The sequence below is a fragment of the Equus przewalskii genome, chromosome 26, assembly GCF_037783145.1.
Source record: "Equus przewalskii isolate Varuska chromosome 26, EquPr2, whole genome shotgun sequence".
Taxonomy (NCBI): Eukaryota; Metazoa; Chordata; class Mammalia; order Perissodactyla; family Equidae; genus Equus; species Equus przewalskii.
Window position 1 is genome coordinate 14,283,734 of NC_091856.1, and position 17,390 is coordinate 14,301,123.

Here is a 17,390-nt window from a genome sequence, read left to right on the forward strand (position 1 = left end):
AGGGACTTTGTTTTGCTCCCTATTCCCACCCTTCGGTTAGACTCAGAATAGTTTACAAATTTGAGGACAACTGAAAAATTGGTCATTCTTCAGATAGGTCTCCTCCGAATGCTATGTCAGTAAGGTTGTTCCTCTTTCCCTCAATTCTAATATAAACCAAATAAGTTGATAATAATACAAAAAAAAAAAACACCCCAACTTAAATAAGCTGATAAAAATGATGAATCTGAGTCATTTTATAATTGTTTTTTCCATACAAGTCTAATTATTGCCATTGATTCTAAGCAGAGCAAGAATATATTGACTCAATTATGTTTAGCTATTATACCAAATCAAAGAGGTAGCATAAATAAATAATTTCTCTCTGCTGAAAACATGTTATAAACACTAGAATTTAATTGGAAAAAACAGAATATTTGGAGAAAACATACTTGGTACAGATATTTGATTTATAGAATTGTTTTCAAAGCACTGTCTTCACAGGGGTATCATAAATTTAATACTCCCTAAATCCTTTGTTTAATACTCCTTAAATCAACACCACAATTGTGCCATCTTTACTTCCAAGTTTACACCTTGAGATAAATTAAGTTCACAATTAAGTTCAAAAGTCCCTCTCATCTTATGGGGGTACCAAAATTATTTCTGATGAAAACCTAACTGAAAAGTGCTGCTCTCATTTACATCCAGTGCTTTTCTGCATCTCCAGGGAATAAAGCTAATTCCCCAAGGCCAGAAAAGCCTTATTATTTTACTGAAGATGTGCTATATTTTTCCCGACTACAAGTTTTTACAATTAGCTTTTTCTGGTTCTGGAAGGGTCTCTGAATAGCATGATCTATCAAAAAAAAAAAAAAAAAAATCATGTCCCCAGACCCACTTAAAGTGAATCCCCTACTACTGGGGACAGGCAGAGTATGAGCTAACCTCAGGAGTAAGGGTGAGGTATTCTAATCCAAACCCAGCTGTCATCCACAAACTCTCCCTTACCTCTACCTTCAATTAATCACCAAATCCTAGCACTATTACTTGTAAAACTCGTTTTAAATCAGTCCTCTTATCTCCGTTTGTACTATCCTCACCCCATCATCTCTTGTCTAGATGGGTCACTTCCTGTTCCAGACCCATACATCCCGCAAATAAACTCCTATTTATCCACAAGCACGTTCCTCTTCCTGTACTTCCCATTTTAGTGGACAGCACCTCATGCATCCAATCTGCCAAGTGACAAAATAGATGCACAACTATGGAACAGGGCCACCATGGGCATCACTATAAACCGAAGCCTAGACGTATTAACTGTAAGATGTTTCAAACAGAACATGGGAAATTCAGCTTCCTGAGAGGAGGGATAGAGTCTGCAAGCCATGAGAGAAGGCTTGTTTTTGACATTTATTTGTCTAAAATAATCTCAAATTCTAAATGTTGATACATAGTCATCACTAAGGGAAAGTGGAGTCTTTTTGATCTGATCCCTTCCAATACAAGGACCATGACCGCCCTAGAGGTTTGGGTAAGAAGGCAGAATTGGATGAAGGCAGGAAGGCAGGAAAATAGTTGATTTTTGAGTTCTTGAAGCAATCCCAGGACGCCCAATTATGAAATATGAGGGTCTCAGAGAAAGGGGACAATGACCTAGCTCTCAGACTGACTTCAAGTGTGAGAACACTAAAGCCTCCCTCTCATTGCTTAGCATGCTGTTTGCTACTTAATTGTTTAATTAAATGATACTTGCAAACATATCTGATAATTTTCCCAGTCAAAAGAGTCAAGCTATGGAGAGCAGAACTAAGGTAGGTAGAATACAGCAAAGGCTTTTCAATAATAGTTATAACCTGAGTTATAACAGTAGCAAAGAGAAATCAGAATCTGAAGAATGCACTCTGTCCTTTGTGTGGAAAGCAGTGGGCAGATGCAAGTAACAGGCAGCCTTGTCATAATAACCATACAGAACAGGAAGAGCAACACTGTGACACTGGACTCAGTCCGGTCAATAATGGCCAGTCCAGAGTTGAACTTCTTGGTGGAAAAAGCTATTCTATGAGCTTCATGATGAAAGCCAGGACAAAGAAAGGCAGTACAAGACATCAACCAACCCTATCTCAATTAACCCCACGTAAGGATGCCTTCTGGACAGCAAGATACTTTACCAGTTAAACAATGGGAGTCCCATTGATTGAAGGCAGCAGAGTTTCCCACCTAAGGAGGAATTTCTGTTCAGCCCTAAGGAAGCTAAGGCAACCTTGATTTTTTCAGGCTGGGTTACCCAAACTTAAAGAAGAGATATTTTATGTAATATCCAGCTTGAAAGTAAAAGAAACCACAATGACCATGTAGTCCAAAAATAAGTACGAGATTTTCCTATTTCAACTCCAGTCTATCTGTAATGGATGCTAGTGCTAAGAAAGAGTGGGAGGCCACTTCTCTTAATTTCCTAAATGAGTCCTATGGTTAAGTGATCATTCTTCTTTAAATGTAGATTAATTCTACCACTTTACATTTTAATATATGAAACTTGCCTCACATAATGATCCATGTAACTATGAATATTTTATCAAAGCATCAAAATGATATGGCATTCAGATTAGCTATCACAGAAATCTTTAAATGTAGAAGCATGGTAAACATTTACTATACTTCACAAATTATATCTACAAACTCTATCATTCCCTGATTTTTAAGTAAATCAGCAATTATCTTAAATGGCTATTTTTTTAAATATGAAATGTTTAAATGTTCATATTCAGTAAAAATAAATATGTAATTTGATGTTATAATGACTTTGACATTTTATTTTTTAAAAAAGCATGCTTGACATTAACAGAAGCCATTTGAAGGAAAAAAAATACATAAAAACACATAAACATAAATAACAAGACACACAGTACAATGGGAAATAAACAAAACCCCCAGTTGATATTAAAATAAACAATAAAAATGATGCCTTCCTGTACATTGTAAGGTGCTATTCTACATGTTGTAGAAATACCAATGAACTTACCCACCACAGGAAATATTCCAAGACTATGTAGTCATCAAGGAAAGAGATTCCATCCAAGCGGAAGGAAAGCAATTCAAAAATCAAATAACTACATTCATTTCATTACAAAGTTAGTAGAATTAAATCAGAGAATTACTGTATTACAGAAGAGCTTTTGCACTAAGACTAAAAAATAATTTTGAAGATATATAAAATGACTTAATTTCAATAGGAAAACTAGAATGTTAATATTAATTCAAAGAAATCTACTATATTGCTGTAGAACAAATTTTACAGCTTAGATACTAAAATGAAGAAGGACAGATAATACTTTCATGATTGTTTTGTGCAAGATATTTTACTATAAAAATAACCGAATTAGGTTATTACAAGATAATTCATTTTGCATCTGAGGTTTGACATTAAAAACTACTAGCGTTACATTAAATAATAATATATTTCAACATGTGGACAATTTCTCACCTCGTCTTCCTTCAAACACATCATTGATCTCTCTTAGGAGTGTTGACATGTCACTAATTTGGGATTCCCAGGCTTCACAAAATACATCTAGGTTTTCTTTAGCAATTTTACTAGATGGATGCAATGTCAATGTTTCAGCAGCAGAAATTATCTAGTGAAACACAATTTTCACAGGTGTGAACTTCAAAATCTTAGCTCTCAGAATCAACCTTGAGACCAAACTTCTAAGTCTGTACTGTTCAAATCAACTAAATAAACAACTGTGAAGTAATTTCCACACATAAGCCCCATGTTGGGCGGCGTGGAGATACACAGTAGAACAAAGCTCTCTGTTCCCTATAACCTGATCTACAAATAAATAGTATGCATCATTATATACAAACCTTTATTCAGGAAGCAATTATATTTATTCAAGGAAAACTCTGTTTCAACAAAGTTATTTCTATAGCATAATTCAAAGAGTTAGGCTCAAACTTCAAAGAGTACCCTGCACACAGCAGTAGAAGAGAGTACTGAGATTACTGCAGTAGCAGGAAGAGTGGTAGTAGCAGTGGTGGCAGTGGTAGTAGTAGTAACATATACACACACCTATGAGTACATGGTAGATACATTCTTGAGATACTGTGTTAGGTGCTTGAATACATTAGTACTAATCCCCAAAACACAGAAACAAAATACTACCCTTCCCAAATAAGCATTATTCCCATTTTACAGCTAGAGAAGCTGAGGTTCAGAGATACTGAGCAACTAATATATGGCTGTTCATTCAGCTACTATGTGCCAGGCACTGTACCCATGTTCCAGGTGCTGGGGAAACAGGTGTGAATGAAACAGATAAATGTCCCTGTCTTCATGGGACTCACAATATAATAGGGGAGCCAAACAATTAAAAATGTAGAATTTTTAGAAGATGATAAGTGATATGTAGAAAAATAAAGGGTAGGGAGGATGGAGGGCGTTAGGTGGTTCAGAGTATTTTAAGTTAGGTGGTCACTGAAAAGGTGGCACGTCAGCAAAGAACTGAAGAAGGTGAGGGAGCCACAGGAAAATCTCGGGAAAGTCATCTGGGATGAGGTGGGAGCATTTCCGGTGTGTTCGAGGAACAGCCAGTAGGCCAGTGTGACTGGACTGACATGAGAAAAACGAAGGTCGCCAGTGGCCATGTAATAGAGAAAGATGCACAGTAAGGACAGGACTTTACTCTGAGCGAGACAGGAAGTCATGGGAGAGCTTTCAGAAGACTGATATAATCAGAGTCATGCTACCTTCGAGGGAATTACAGCTAGGTGCTCCTCCCGGATGGGCACAGTCCCACAGGCACAGGGCTTGACAAGCAGGTGGCAGCTTTATGAGAGGAACAAGATTCCCCATCTTCAGGGAGGGTAGGCACATGGCTTGCCAGCAGACTACGGGCTAGGTTTCAGGACTGCTGTCCCCTCAACCAGGAGCCATTGGACAGTGTACAAACTGTTCAATTGTGCCCTGGAAATGATCTAACACTTTAAAGGAAATATAAAAATGACACTGCTAAAACAGAGATGCTCAGAAATAAATATAAATTATCCCAGAGGCATGCTCTATTTCCTTAAATGATCCTTCTGTGAGACAGATGGCAAAGACGAGGCGTAAAAGCTGAGGCTATGGAAACAGAAAAAACTTCTCAAATTATAGAAGTTGATAACAGGCTCTACCACCATCCTGGGGAAGAAAATCTGGCTTTTCCTTATATCCCTGCTGCAATAAAAACAGGAAGCAGAGAATTGCGACCAAATAGCAAGTAGGGCCTGAGACTAATAAGAGCTGATGGCATATGGCGGGAGAGTCAAAGCTTTCAGTTCTACTGAAATATATCTATAGCCAAAGCAAGTACGATGACTCCCAAGTGGGCAAGCAAATACCGAAGCCTAAGTTTCTCCCAATAAACAGAGATCCTCTGGTTATAATAAAATGTTCAGCAGATGATCACTCATACAGTTCCTGCTTCCATGATAAGCCTTTGATACTATTCTCTGACTCCCTCCAACATCCAACACGGTTCTGCTACAGGGCATACACACCACCACTGTCTCAAGTCACTCTCACTGTCCTCAACTATAAATCCAGGGTTCCGACATCTATCATGCAATACTGCAAGTAGGAGTAAGTCCTTTTGCTGATGATGATAAAAGAAACAAGAACATCAGGTAAATTGTAGTTTGGAGCTTAGACCTAAAAAGGAAAAGAAGTTCTGTCCCTCACTTTTTTCCTTAGATTAATTTGACAGGGACAGTATTAAATGGGATATTCATTCTTAAAAGCTTTTGAAAATTATAAATACAAAATAATATTACAGAAAACTCAGAAAAAAACTCACAGTTCTCCCAAAAAAAGCACAATTTTCATTTCTGCAGATTTCCTTACATTTTCTTATATATGTACATTTTATATAGTAGCAATTATAGTTTATATACAAATCTGTATCCTGCTTTTATCACCCAAAATTTTGACCAAACATCTTTCAATGTTGCTAACTCTAGTTACCATAATTATTATTTTAAAGTCATAATGTATTATTTGCCTAAATTAAGATAGTTATTTTGCTTCCAATTGAATCTTATTACAAGTAATATAACAAACATCGTTTTAGTTTAGTTTTTTTCTTTTTTTTAATTTCTTTATGTCCTTAGAAATTACTGAGTGAAAACGTGTGAATATTTTTATGGCTTGTTACATAATTATAACTTACTTTTCAAACGTGTTATAACAACCTGCATTGTAAACAGCTCCATTTAAAATAGATGTAAACTAGGACATCGATTAAATGGCCAATCTTCAGTTTGGCAGATGACCAGATAACCCAACGGAATGTCAGCTATGTTCTGTCACACTACCTATGAAAATTCCATTATGTTTGTTTCTCTCTGTAGATTTGGTGTCTAGTTAAGCAGAACCATTTACATCTTCCTTCCACACAATTTGTTACGATACTCAGACAAGACACAATAAAGAAAGAACAATCTGCTATTGATCATACCTGCTGCCCAGTCACCTGAAATGTCTCCTCTGCGTGTATACAGGTTATTTCAAGAGGTTCTGTCCCACATACATGTCGTAACAATCGACAGGTCTACGAGAAAACATTTCTATAGTTCAACTTTCACATTCTCATTCTTCACAATTCATAGTATCATTTTATAATTAATAAAGAAAAAACTACACATAAAACTTACTAAAACCTTATTAAATTACCTTACTCATTAAACCTTATTAAAAATAAATTTGTACATTACTGAGAAGATTATTATAATCTTATACTAGTTACCAACAGATTCTCTAGGAATGAAGCACGAATAAATAAGGGTATAGCAAATTGTTTCTACTTCCCACCTGATCGTGGTAAGGCAGTCACAGAATATTAGAAGCAGGAGGAATCTTTAAAAGGATCTACCAGTGCCCACACATTTTATATATGAAGAAACTTAGCTCAGAGAAGTGACTCGCCCAAGGTTCTCACCTAAACTATGTCACAGTTACTACCAGTTACACATTCTTTCTATCAACAAACAACACTTCCCCTTATGGTCAATTAACTAAAACACCTTTCACAGGAGCTAACGCTGAATTAAGCATGACTGATGTAATGAATAGAGAGCCTATATCAGAGAAAATTATTGAAAATCTTGAGACAAAGTTTGAAAAAAAAATTTTCACTTTTTAAAAATATTTGCTGCAGGATTCCTATAATGAGCAAGAGTTTGTCTACAGTTATATTTGGTTTATAAACATAACAGCACTGGGGGTGGGGGGGTTGAGTAAAGATGGTCAAAAGGTACAAATCTCCAGTTATAAGATAAACACGTTCTGGGGCTGTAATATGTAGTATGACTATGGCTCACAATACTGTTTCGTATATTTGAAAGTTGCTAAGAGAGTAGATCTTAAATGTTCTCATCACAAGGAAAAAAATTTCTGTAACTATGTGAGATGATAGATGTTAACTAAACTTATTGTGGTAATTATTTCATAATATATACATATATCAAATCATTATGTTGTACACCTTAAACGAACACAAGTTTATATGTCAATTATATCTTTTTTTTCTTGAGGAATTAGCCCTGAGCTAACGTCTGCTGCCAATCCTCCCTTTTTGCTAAGGAAGACTGGCCCTGAGCTAACATCCATGCCCATCTTCCTCTATTTTACATGTGGGACGCCTACCACAGCATGGCTTGCCAAGTGGTGCCATGTCCACACCCGGGATCCGAACCAGCAAACCCCAGTGCCCAAGAGGAACGTGCACACTCAACCGCTGTGCCACTGGGCTGGCCCCAGTGTCAATTATATCTTAAAAAAAAACTATTTAAAAAAACATAAGCATCAAATCTACTTTAAAATGGGGATGCATCTACAGTCATTTTAAGCATATTCTCAGGGCCGGCCCTGTGGCAGAGTGGTTAAGTTTGCGCGTTCCACTGCAGCGGCCCAGGGTTTCACTGGTTCGCATCCTGGGCACAAACATGGCACTGCTCATCAGGCCACGCTGAGGTGGCATCCCACATGCCACAACTAGAAGGACCCACAACTAAAGAATATACAACTACGTACCGGGGGGCTTTGGGGATAAAGAGGAAAAAAATTAAATTTAAAAAAAAAAAAAAAGAATGTTCTCTAGCAGTTTTCAGAGGTAAACAAGTAAAGGAGAGGAAGCTAGTCTAGTTAGTCTAAAGGTTCCTTCTCACCCTTAGTCTGTGAGATTCAGTGAGCAGGGTATATTAGATATCATGAAGACTGCTAGATGGTTCACATCTGTGCATTTATATACAGTCATGCGCCACATGATGACATTTTGGTCAACAATGGACCACATATACAAGAGTGGTCCCATAAGATTAGTACCATATAGCCTAGGTGTGTAACAGGCTATACTATCTAGGTTTGTGTAAGTACACTCTACAATGTTGGCACAATGACGAAATTGCCTAACGACACGTTTCTCAGAAAGTATTCCCATTGTTAAGTGATGCACGACTGTACGTGTTGGACATACCTCATGTGTATAAGGTATACCTAGCTTAAGTATATTTATTTATTTATTTATTTTTTGCTGAGGAAGATTTGCCCTGAGCTAACAAGCTGTTGCCAATCTTCCTCTTTTTGCTTGAGGAAGATTCGCCCTGAGCTAACATCTATGCCGGTCTACCTCTATTTTGTATGTGGGTTGCTGCCTCAGCATGGCCACCAACAAGTGGTGTAAGTCTGCGCCTGGGAACCAAATCCAGGCCACCGAAGTGGAGCATGCCAGACTTAAACACTAGGCCACAGGGCCAGCCCCAAGTATATGTCTTTTTTTCTAAAAGATGTCTGACATTTTCAACAGGTAGAAGGCTTATAATATCAAATAATAATTGGAATTATAACAAAAGTGGAAGGTGCAGCACCAGTAACACATAAGAGGGCTTTGGGCAGGAGAGGTTCAGAAAAGGAATCTTTGCTGAGTATCTTCTCTTTGTCCCTCCATATCCACTCTCCTCCCTTCTCAAACCTGCTTTTTGCCGTGGGAGACTGACTGAATGAGGTCTACAGCTATGTTTGGCCAATGCGAAGCCCCACCAATAGACCAACGGGGATGAAGAAAGTAAGGGCCTTTCTTCTCACGCTCTTTCCCTGCAAGGTCGCTTTGGACTCTCTGTGTCTAGTCCTAAAATCACCTCTCAAGGTGGCTCTCTCAAAGACTCTATGCCCTTCCAGTTTTCACTAACCACTCACTCCCTCTGTTAATTTGGGCCTAGGAGTGGTACCAGCTTTGCTATCACTAACGCCAATTACTGCATACCCATGGTTTCCCCCACACCCCATCTATGCAATTGTCAATAGGTCCTTTACTAAAACCTCTTTAAATTATCCCAATGAGTGTGCCATCTCTTTCCTCCTGAGACAGATTCAGATAGAAACAAGGTCATACAATGGATCGCCATTGCTTTACTCCAATGTCTAATCTCTCTGAGACAATAAGGGCAAGAAGATTAAGAAGTGCATTTGTGGGTTCCAGCATTTGTTGTGGTTTTGTTTGAGAGGCCAGATTGTTGTAAGAACAAAACAGATAAACATTTTATCTTTAAAATTCCAAAGGAGAGAGAAAAAAATGCTCATAGAAGTGAACCAAAAACTGCATTTGCATGAAGATGCTCTGATGCTAGCACAGCTGTCATTAAACTACAATTTCTTTAACAAGCAAACCTCTTACTCACCTCAACGAGCTGCTCTTTCTGTTCAGAGAGTTTGCAGGCATATTCAGCCAAACCTTCTAAATTTCCTTCTACTCCAGTAAGTTTTAATGCTTTTAGAACCACATGATCAGCATGGTATCTTAACAGATCTGCTACCAGCTGAGTTGCTGTACTATGAAGCTGCAGATGTCGGGGGTGAAGAGCCGTGAAAGAAAGACAACAAACAATAAGGCTTTGTGACCAAGCACCTTGCCAGCACTTTTAAAACGAAAGAGTAGCAAACCTCAACGCAGCCCACTAGATCTGTTGAGGGGAAAATGGAAAGGTCCCTGTGGTAACAGCAGCCGTTGTGTGGCACTGGGGAGCTTGCCAGTTCTCCCAAAAGCCGGAGGGATACTGACATCTTTGAGTCCCCTGCTGGGAGCAGCAATGCTGTTTGTAGAAGACGAACTGGTCACCCAGTGCCAGAGCAGCCTGGTCCCTTTTCCATCCTACTATCAACCAGCCCCTTCCATACAACTTCTCTCTTAAATAAATGCTTCTTAAAGAAATAACTCTTAAAGTCAGTGAGGAGTAGAACAGTGTTAAGAGTATGGTATCAGAGTATGTAAGAGGAAAATCAAATGGCAGTTCACGATCACTAATATGTTTTTTAACAGACTTTTGAAAAAGCCTCTGTGAGATTCAGTCAATCAGGCATTCAACACAGTTTGTTAAACACCTACATCATGGCAGGCACTGTACTCAAGGCTGGACACCCACGACAAGTAGGACACAACCGCTTCCCTTCGCGGAGTTACAGTGTATCTATAGCTGCCATCCAGAGCTGTACTCTCTAACTCTTGGGCCACAAGAAAAATGATCGAGAAAAGAGTAACAAAAACCCCAGAGTTTTACTTGACTTTGGGTGGAACGGATTTTAAGCACAGCTCATTCTCTCTGGGCATCTTTGGGTACTATTAACTCCAAAATCTATTCTTCTCCTTATCTTGCCTTTTTTTGTTGTTTTTTTAATCATGTGACAGGTTATTTTGGGGTTCTCCAGAAAAGAGATCATTTTTAATAACACTGTCCTAAGGAAAATCTAACTTTGAATTAAGCCTATTCGAATGAAGTGATTCTATTTTTCCTGGAAGTAATCCAATGTCAGTTCAAATTACAGGACTTTCTACAAAATCAACAATAGGGTAGTCCACATTCGTGCAATCAAGTGCGAACAATTAGAGTCAGAAACAAAGACATTAAAATGCATTTTCCTTTGGAAATAAAATGTACGTAAGAGTTTTAAAAGGTTTTGTTTAACCATCAGGGCCCTAGAGAATGCCTAACGCCAGTCCTTTATTTTACAGACGAGGAAAGAGGTCGTTAGAGACTGAGTGACCTGTCCAAGATCACGTACATCTTACAAATGGTTCTGGAGACAACTTATTAACAACCGCAAAGGAAGAAGGGTGAATAAACCCCAAGTTCCTGCTCTGTGCAGTGTACCAACAGCAGCTTTATAGACATTATCTCCCTTAATCCTTATAAAAATTCTTCTAGGCTGATGTTGTTGTACCCATTGCAAAGGTAAGGGGAATGAAGCTGTGGAGAGCCACTCAGCCTTTCGCCAGAGGATTTTATGCCCTATTGATAGTCATAGTTTTAACAACAGTTTAGTTAAAATTGAATAGGCTGAAAAAAAATGGGTAGGCTTTTTATAAACCATAGAAAACCATATCCTTCCATATTTGACAGGATGTTAAAATGAAGGTTTCAGTAGAGGTCAATACCAAGTAAGATATGAAACAGATCACCCTACATATAATTTACAAAAGAAACGTGCCAAACCAATTTCATTCTCCTGAGCCCTTGACCCGCTTCAAAAATATAAAAGAATAAAGAAATTAGAGATGAGGGAGGAGAGGTTTTTGTGAGGAGGATCTGTTTGGAGAGCTGATGGCGTTTACCCTGAGTCCCACCTGCAGACACACCCCAAAGTGGAGGGAACAACATGACATGGGAGTTGTAGTGGGGGGGTTGGGGGAGGCGAGGCAACAAGAGAGCCTCTGAAGAACACGCCCAAGTACCCATGAGAGAGAGAGTCAACTTGAAACATCTACTGAGCCGAGTGCATCTTGTAAGGGCGCCAGCCACCAGGAACTTCCCGCCTCCCCGCTTCCTCTCTTCTTTCCCTGTGCCACAACCTGGCAAAGATCTGGAACAGAAGCCAGACAACAGGGGAAGAAGGGCCTGAAAAAGAGACAGGACACCTTTCGCAAAAGCCCCAGGTGGGGCTGGGGAAGTGGGAAACAGGGGAGAAGTCCTACAATGGGATGAATTTAAATACTAATATATCGGAATGAACATTCTCATTTTTGAACTGAGATTGTTTCTTATGACCTAAAGCAGAGATTGGCAAATTTTTTCTGTGAAAGGTCAGAGAGTACCTATTTTAGGCTTTTCAGGTCGCACAGTCACTACTGCAAATACCCAACTCTGCTGTTGCAGTGAAAAAACAGCAGACAACATTTAAACAAACGGGCAGGACCGTGTCCCCAAAAACTTTACAAAAACAGACAGCCTGGTCATAGTTTGCAAACCCCAGACTTAAAGACCAATTACCTGAGAATGACCAAATAAGTCACGAGATGACCAAGTTTTCATTCAGGAAACAGGGAAATCTTCTCAACCGAAAGAATATTTTTAAAAACCAGCTTTATTAAGGTGTAATTTATATACAACAAAATGTACCAAAGGTACAATTTGATGAGTTCTGGCAGACATTTACACCCATGTAACCACCACCACAATCAATATTTACATTTCCTTTATCCCAAAAAGTTCCCCCATGCCCCTTTGTAGTAAATAGCCCCCAACTTCTGACCCCAGGCAGCCACTGACCTAGTTTCTGTCACTATAAATTAGTTTTGCCTTTTCCGGAATTTTTTCTAAATGGAATTATACATACACACACTCTTTTGTGTCTGACTTCTTTCACTCAGTGTAACATTTTGGCAATTCATCTCTATTGTTACCTGTACTGATACTGTTCCTTTTTATGGCTGAATAGTATTTGGTATAGTTATACCAAAATTCATTTATCTAGACCCTTGTTGATGGAAATTTAGGTTGTTTCCAGTTTGGGGCTACTATAAATAAAGTTGCTAGGAACATTCTCATACAAGCTTTGAGGATAATGGCACTAATAAAATGGTGGTTTCAAAATAACTAGGTCAAAGGAAAACGTCTAAAACCATTTTCCAGGTACATGGACATATTAATACTAATGTATATCGTACATACCACACAACATGAAAATTAGTAAAGGATTAAAAAAGGCCAGATTTCAAACTATACTTACTTCTTTCTTGAGTTCATTGAGGCTGTGACTGATTTTCAGGATACTGAGTTCCAGTTCTTCAGCGATGCTTTTCGTTTTCTTGCTTTGCTAAAAATTTTAAAAAGTATACATGAATGTTACCTCATTTTTTCATCTGGTTATTCCAATTTTATTTGAACTATAAATTATAACAAATGCATAATATCATTCTGTGAGCTATATGAAAAGCAGATTTAAAAAATTCACCTGTTTATGGTTAGAGTGAAAAATAGAATTTTAATTGTTTAGTTATATTTTTCTACTCTAACTATAAACAGGTGAGTCCTTTAAAATCTAATTTTCTTTAATAAAGTTATCATATCTAAAATGAATCTACGTTATCTAATCTATTTGGAATGCTCCATCCCTTCACTCTTAACCTAGTTAAAAATTAAAATCCTATTCATCTTCAAGTTCTTACATAAATGTCTCTTTCTCAAAAAGGCTGTCTCAGGTCACACAATCTAAATTAGACTCCCTTCTTACCCACTCTAATCTTTTTTCTAAATAATCATCCTAGCTTGCAATTACACATTTATTTTTTTATTTTCTTGTTTAAAATCTATCTTCCGGGCCAGCCTGGTGGCGCAGCGGTTAAGTTTGCATGTTCTGCTTCCGCAGCCCCGGGTTCACCAGTTCGAATCCCGGGTGCGGACATGGCACCACTTGGCAAGCCATGCTGTGGTAGGCGTCCCACATATAAAGTAGAGGAAGATGGGCACAGATGTTAGCTCAGGGCCAGTCTTCCTCAGCAAAAAGAGGAGGATTGGCGGCAGATGTTAGCTCAGGGCTAATCTTTCTCCAAAAAAAAAAAAAAGTCTATCTTCCCCATTAGGCCTTGGAAAGCTCCATGAAGCTGAGATAACATTTATTTTGCTCACCACTGAATCCACAACACCTGGCACAGCAAACGGCAGGTAGAAGGTATTCTGCTCTTTGAATGCAGAAATCAAAGTTACATATCAACATCTTCATGAAGCCTTCTCTATTCCTCTCCCTAAACATAAATCCATCCTCCTTCCAATCCTCTCAACACATGGAATGCATCTTCTCTCAGGACACTTGCAAAACTTTCTGTACTTGCCTCACTCCTTCCCACATTTTTCTATACTGCAAAATTCTTGCAGGCAAAGATTTTATCTTATTCATCTTTAGATTTCCAGTGCCTGGCATATAGAAAGCATTCAGTAATGGCTGCTGAAATAAATGAATGACCAGTACATTTGGACTGCAGAATCAGAGATCTGAGTGTTGTGAATAATGTGAAAGGGGCTAATTTCACATTTAAGTATTGATAGAATCGGATTCCCAACACAGAGAGCACTACCTCACAGAAACTCTTTATACTGAATCACGGACTTAAAATTCAACACTGAGGCAATCTATACTTCAGATTAGATATCACAGACAATTCAAACTAAATGCAAAATATTGCTTATATCCCTGATGCCACTCTACTCTGCATTGTTTCCCTGTTAATATGAGCATTTGCATCGTTGTGATACCAAGAAAACACCAGAAAAATCTGTGATTCAAATCTGCTCTTCGTAAGTCAATCTGTTTACAAGAGAGTAAACTGCTGCCTCGTTTGCTACACTCTTGGCCACACTCATCCTTCTCCTTCATCTTTACTGCCAAAGTTCTTGTTCATGATGTCCAGATTTGTTCCATCCATGCTATATGTTGTAAACCATGTCAACTACTTTTTTGACATACCCTAGTTCTAAGAAATAAATAAATGGTGCCAGAAATATGTATCAGGGCTCTGTCTCCCAATTTCGTAATCCACGCTCTATAAGAGACTGGGCACACGCTTCCTATGTTGTCCAGCTTCTGACAGTCTTTACCACTCTCGCCCAAATAATCTCCCGTGTTTTAAGCAACCCAGCAGCCTATTTAAGGCTCTGTAAGTGGCTGCCCACCAATCTTAGACCAGGAATCCATGCGAGGGTGAAAAATCTTTTACCTGCCAGCTGGGTCTACCCTTGTCCTCACTGCATCTAGACCTCAATAAGTTTTCTAAATCGGTAAGTCTGTAAATCAGCTATCCTCAGAATTAAGAAGTGTGTACATCTCAATGGTTCCAACAGTAAGACTCAGGTCCCAAGAACCTCTAGGTAGGGGTCTACTCCTCTGCTCTTCACTCTGAAGAAGCATTCTGGGGAGGAATTTTCCAGAGGTGACTTTGGCGGAAGAGTGGGGACAACAGGGTGACCTAGTGATGGTAACAGTGGCACAGAACCCAGACTGGCCTGGATGAGAAACGACAGGCCTAGAAATGCTGAGTACCGTGAGTGCTGGATGGGAAAGGCACCTTGGCCGAGTAGGAGCGAAAACAGGGATGAGGCATCTTTGTCTCATTCTGGACCACATTCATACTCCCAGTGCTTATGTCAGCGTCCACATGTCTCAAAACTTTGGGAAAAAGCTATTAGAGAAGATTTACTTCGATGAAAAACAGTCCTTACAGCTTGAATCCACACAGAAATTAACTGCTGCAGCTCCCTCCTCGCCTGAGTTGACAGTTCCAAGATGCGTTCCCTGTGCTCGTGGCTGGTATAGGCAGAATCTGTGAAGTCCTCTGTACGCTCCAAGATAACCTCCAACATCGCCGAAAGATTCTCCTTTGACTGAAAATAAAGATTCTCCCGAAGAGTTTCAATATTCATCTAAGAACAAAAAGGACACACATCCATATGAATCAATATTCCCACCTAACCAAAACGGGCTATAATTTCTAATAGTGCTACAGAAGACACTAGCCATTTCTTTCCCGAAGGGCTGAGGGGAAATACAGCGTCCAGTCAAGACTATATTCTCCTCTAACCCAGAAGGACACATTACTCAAGAGCCACCAAGGGCCAGGCAGAGTTTCGTTCCTATAGTTGTTAATACAACATTCCTATAAGATCAGTGAATACTAAGGCAGAAAGAGCATTATCATGTAGCAACTGGTAGGAAAAATGAACCAGCCTCCAGGTAAAGGATCTGTATCTGAGAAAATGCCAACGCAAAGTCCTGGAAGCTGTTATAAACAAATATGAATGTGTTGAGCCCGGGCAGAAGGGTGCAGAGGGTGTGGAGTATGGATTGGAGTGAGAAAGGCATCGATTTTTCCTTCATTAATTCAACAAAACTCTCCTAGTCACCTAACTCATTTCCCTACATTTTCTCTTATGTCCCCAATAGCACCTACATGACCAAAATGTCCTCCACCAGTGGGCCTGTATAATCTTTCTAAAATCTAAACCTTTTGATATTGCCACCTCCAATTGGCTCCTTGCCACCTATAAAATCAAGCCCAAACTTCTACTACATGGCACAACATCCTCTAGGGTCTTATCTTTGCATCTCTTTCCAACAGTCTATCTCAGCCCCACCCAATACCAGGACAACCTTCCCCGTCAGCCACCCTGTGCTTCGAGTTCCCTGAATATGTGATGGACACACGTTCACTACTGCAATCTCTCCTTCTCTCAGCTTTCTAAGATATGCCATGTCACCGCAACCTTCTTTAACTTCTAGCCCTTGAAATAGGTCACAGAAACAACTTGGGCCAAGAGGCAATAAGCAGTGATGATCATAATTGTGGTCACAATGAATGTGATGACAAGGATACATTTGTTTAGCACTTTAAAGTCCTTTTACAAACAATATTTCAAGTTAATCCTTACATATAACCACTTTATCATGCCCTGGAAAATACTAAGATTTGGGAAGGTCAAGAAGCTGTAGGGGGTGCTAGCTTCCCCTTCTGCTCTCGGCCCAAGCTGTCTCCAGTAATCATCCTAAGTAGACAGAATTATTTTTTAAGTTAGGAAAGAAAACGAATAAAAGCGAGGTATGGAATTATCAATGAAGATCTGAGAATTTGAGAATTTAAATAGAATTACAACATAAAAATCAGTCATGTTGACCACACACCGTTTATGTTAAGGTTTTTGATTTTCCCTTCGGAAAGAACATACATATGTTTTTAAACAACAACTTAGTAGAGTTTTTTTTTCTTTTGAAGGTCATTCATTTATATGGTTTATAAGATTTGTCCACATATTCACAGTATTGAATGCAGTAAAGTATCCAGTTTCCCTCTACGGATTATACTTTCCATCAGAAAAAAGGTAAGATGCCAAAAAGTAACCACTGACAGTAAGACTGAGGCTATTCGTGACAGCTCCGCGCTCCAGAACAACTGACTGTGAAAGGGTAAGCAGCGAGCGCAGCCGGCAGCGGCCACAGGTATAGCACTGCCCCTAGTCAGCCTGGAACCAGAAATGCAGGGTCAAGAGGCAAAAGGCCTGGCTCTAACCCTGTTTCCCTAATTATCCTTTGACAAGACATCATCTCCCTTTGCCTT

The 17,390-nt window shown here is 39.1% G+C and overlaps 1 protein-coding gene across 1 annotated transcript in view; it reads right to left on the reverse strand.

Annotated features, from left to right (window-relative positions):
• Nucleotides 1-17,390, reverse strand: part of CTNNAL1 (catenin alpha like 1) — a 59,618-nt gene that overhangs the window by 12,305 nt on the left and 29,923 nt on the right. The window contains exons 7-11 of the mRNA XM_008539312.2: nt 15,502-15,702; nt 13,016-13,102; nt 9,694-9,852; nt 6,477-6,569; nt 3,464-3,614 (exon numbers count right to left, since the gene is read on the reverse strand). Of these exons, the coding sequence (XP_008537534.2) occupies nt 3,464-3,614; nt 6,477-6,569; nt 9,694-9,852; nt 13,016-13,102; nt 15,502-15,702 (691 nt within the window). The remainder of the gene's footprint in view (nt 1-3,463; nt 3,615-6,476; nt 6,570-9,693; nt 9,853-13,015; nt 13,103-15,501; nt 15,703-17,390) is intronic.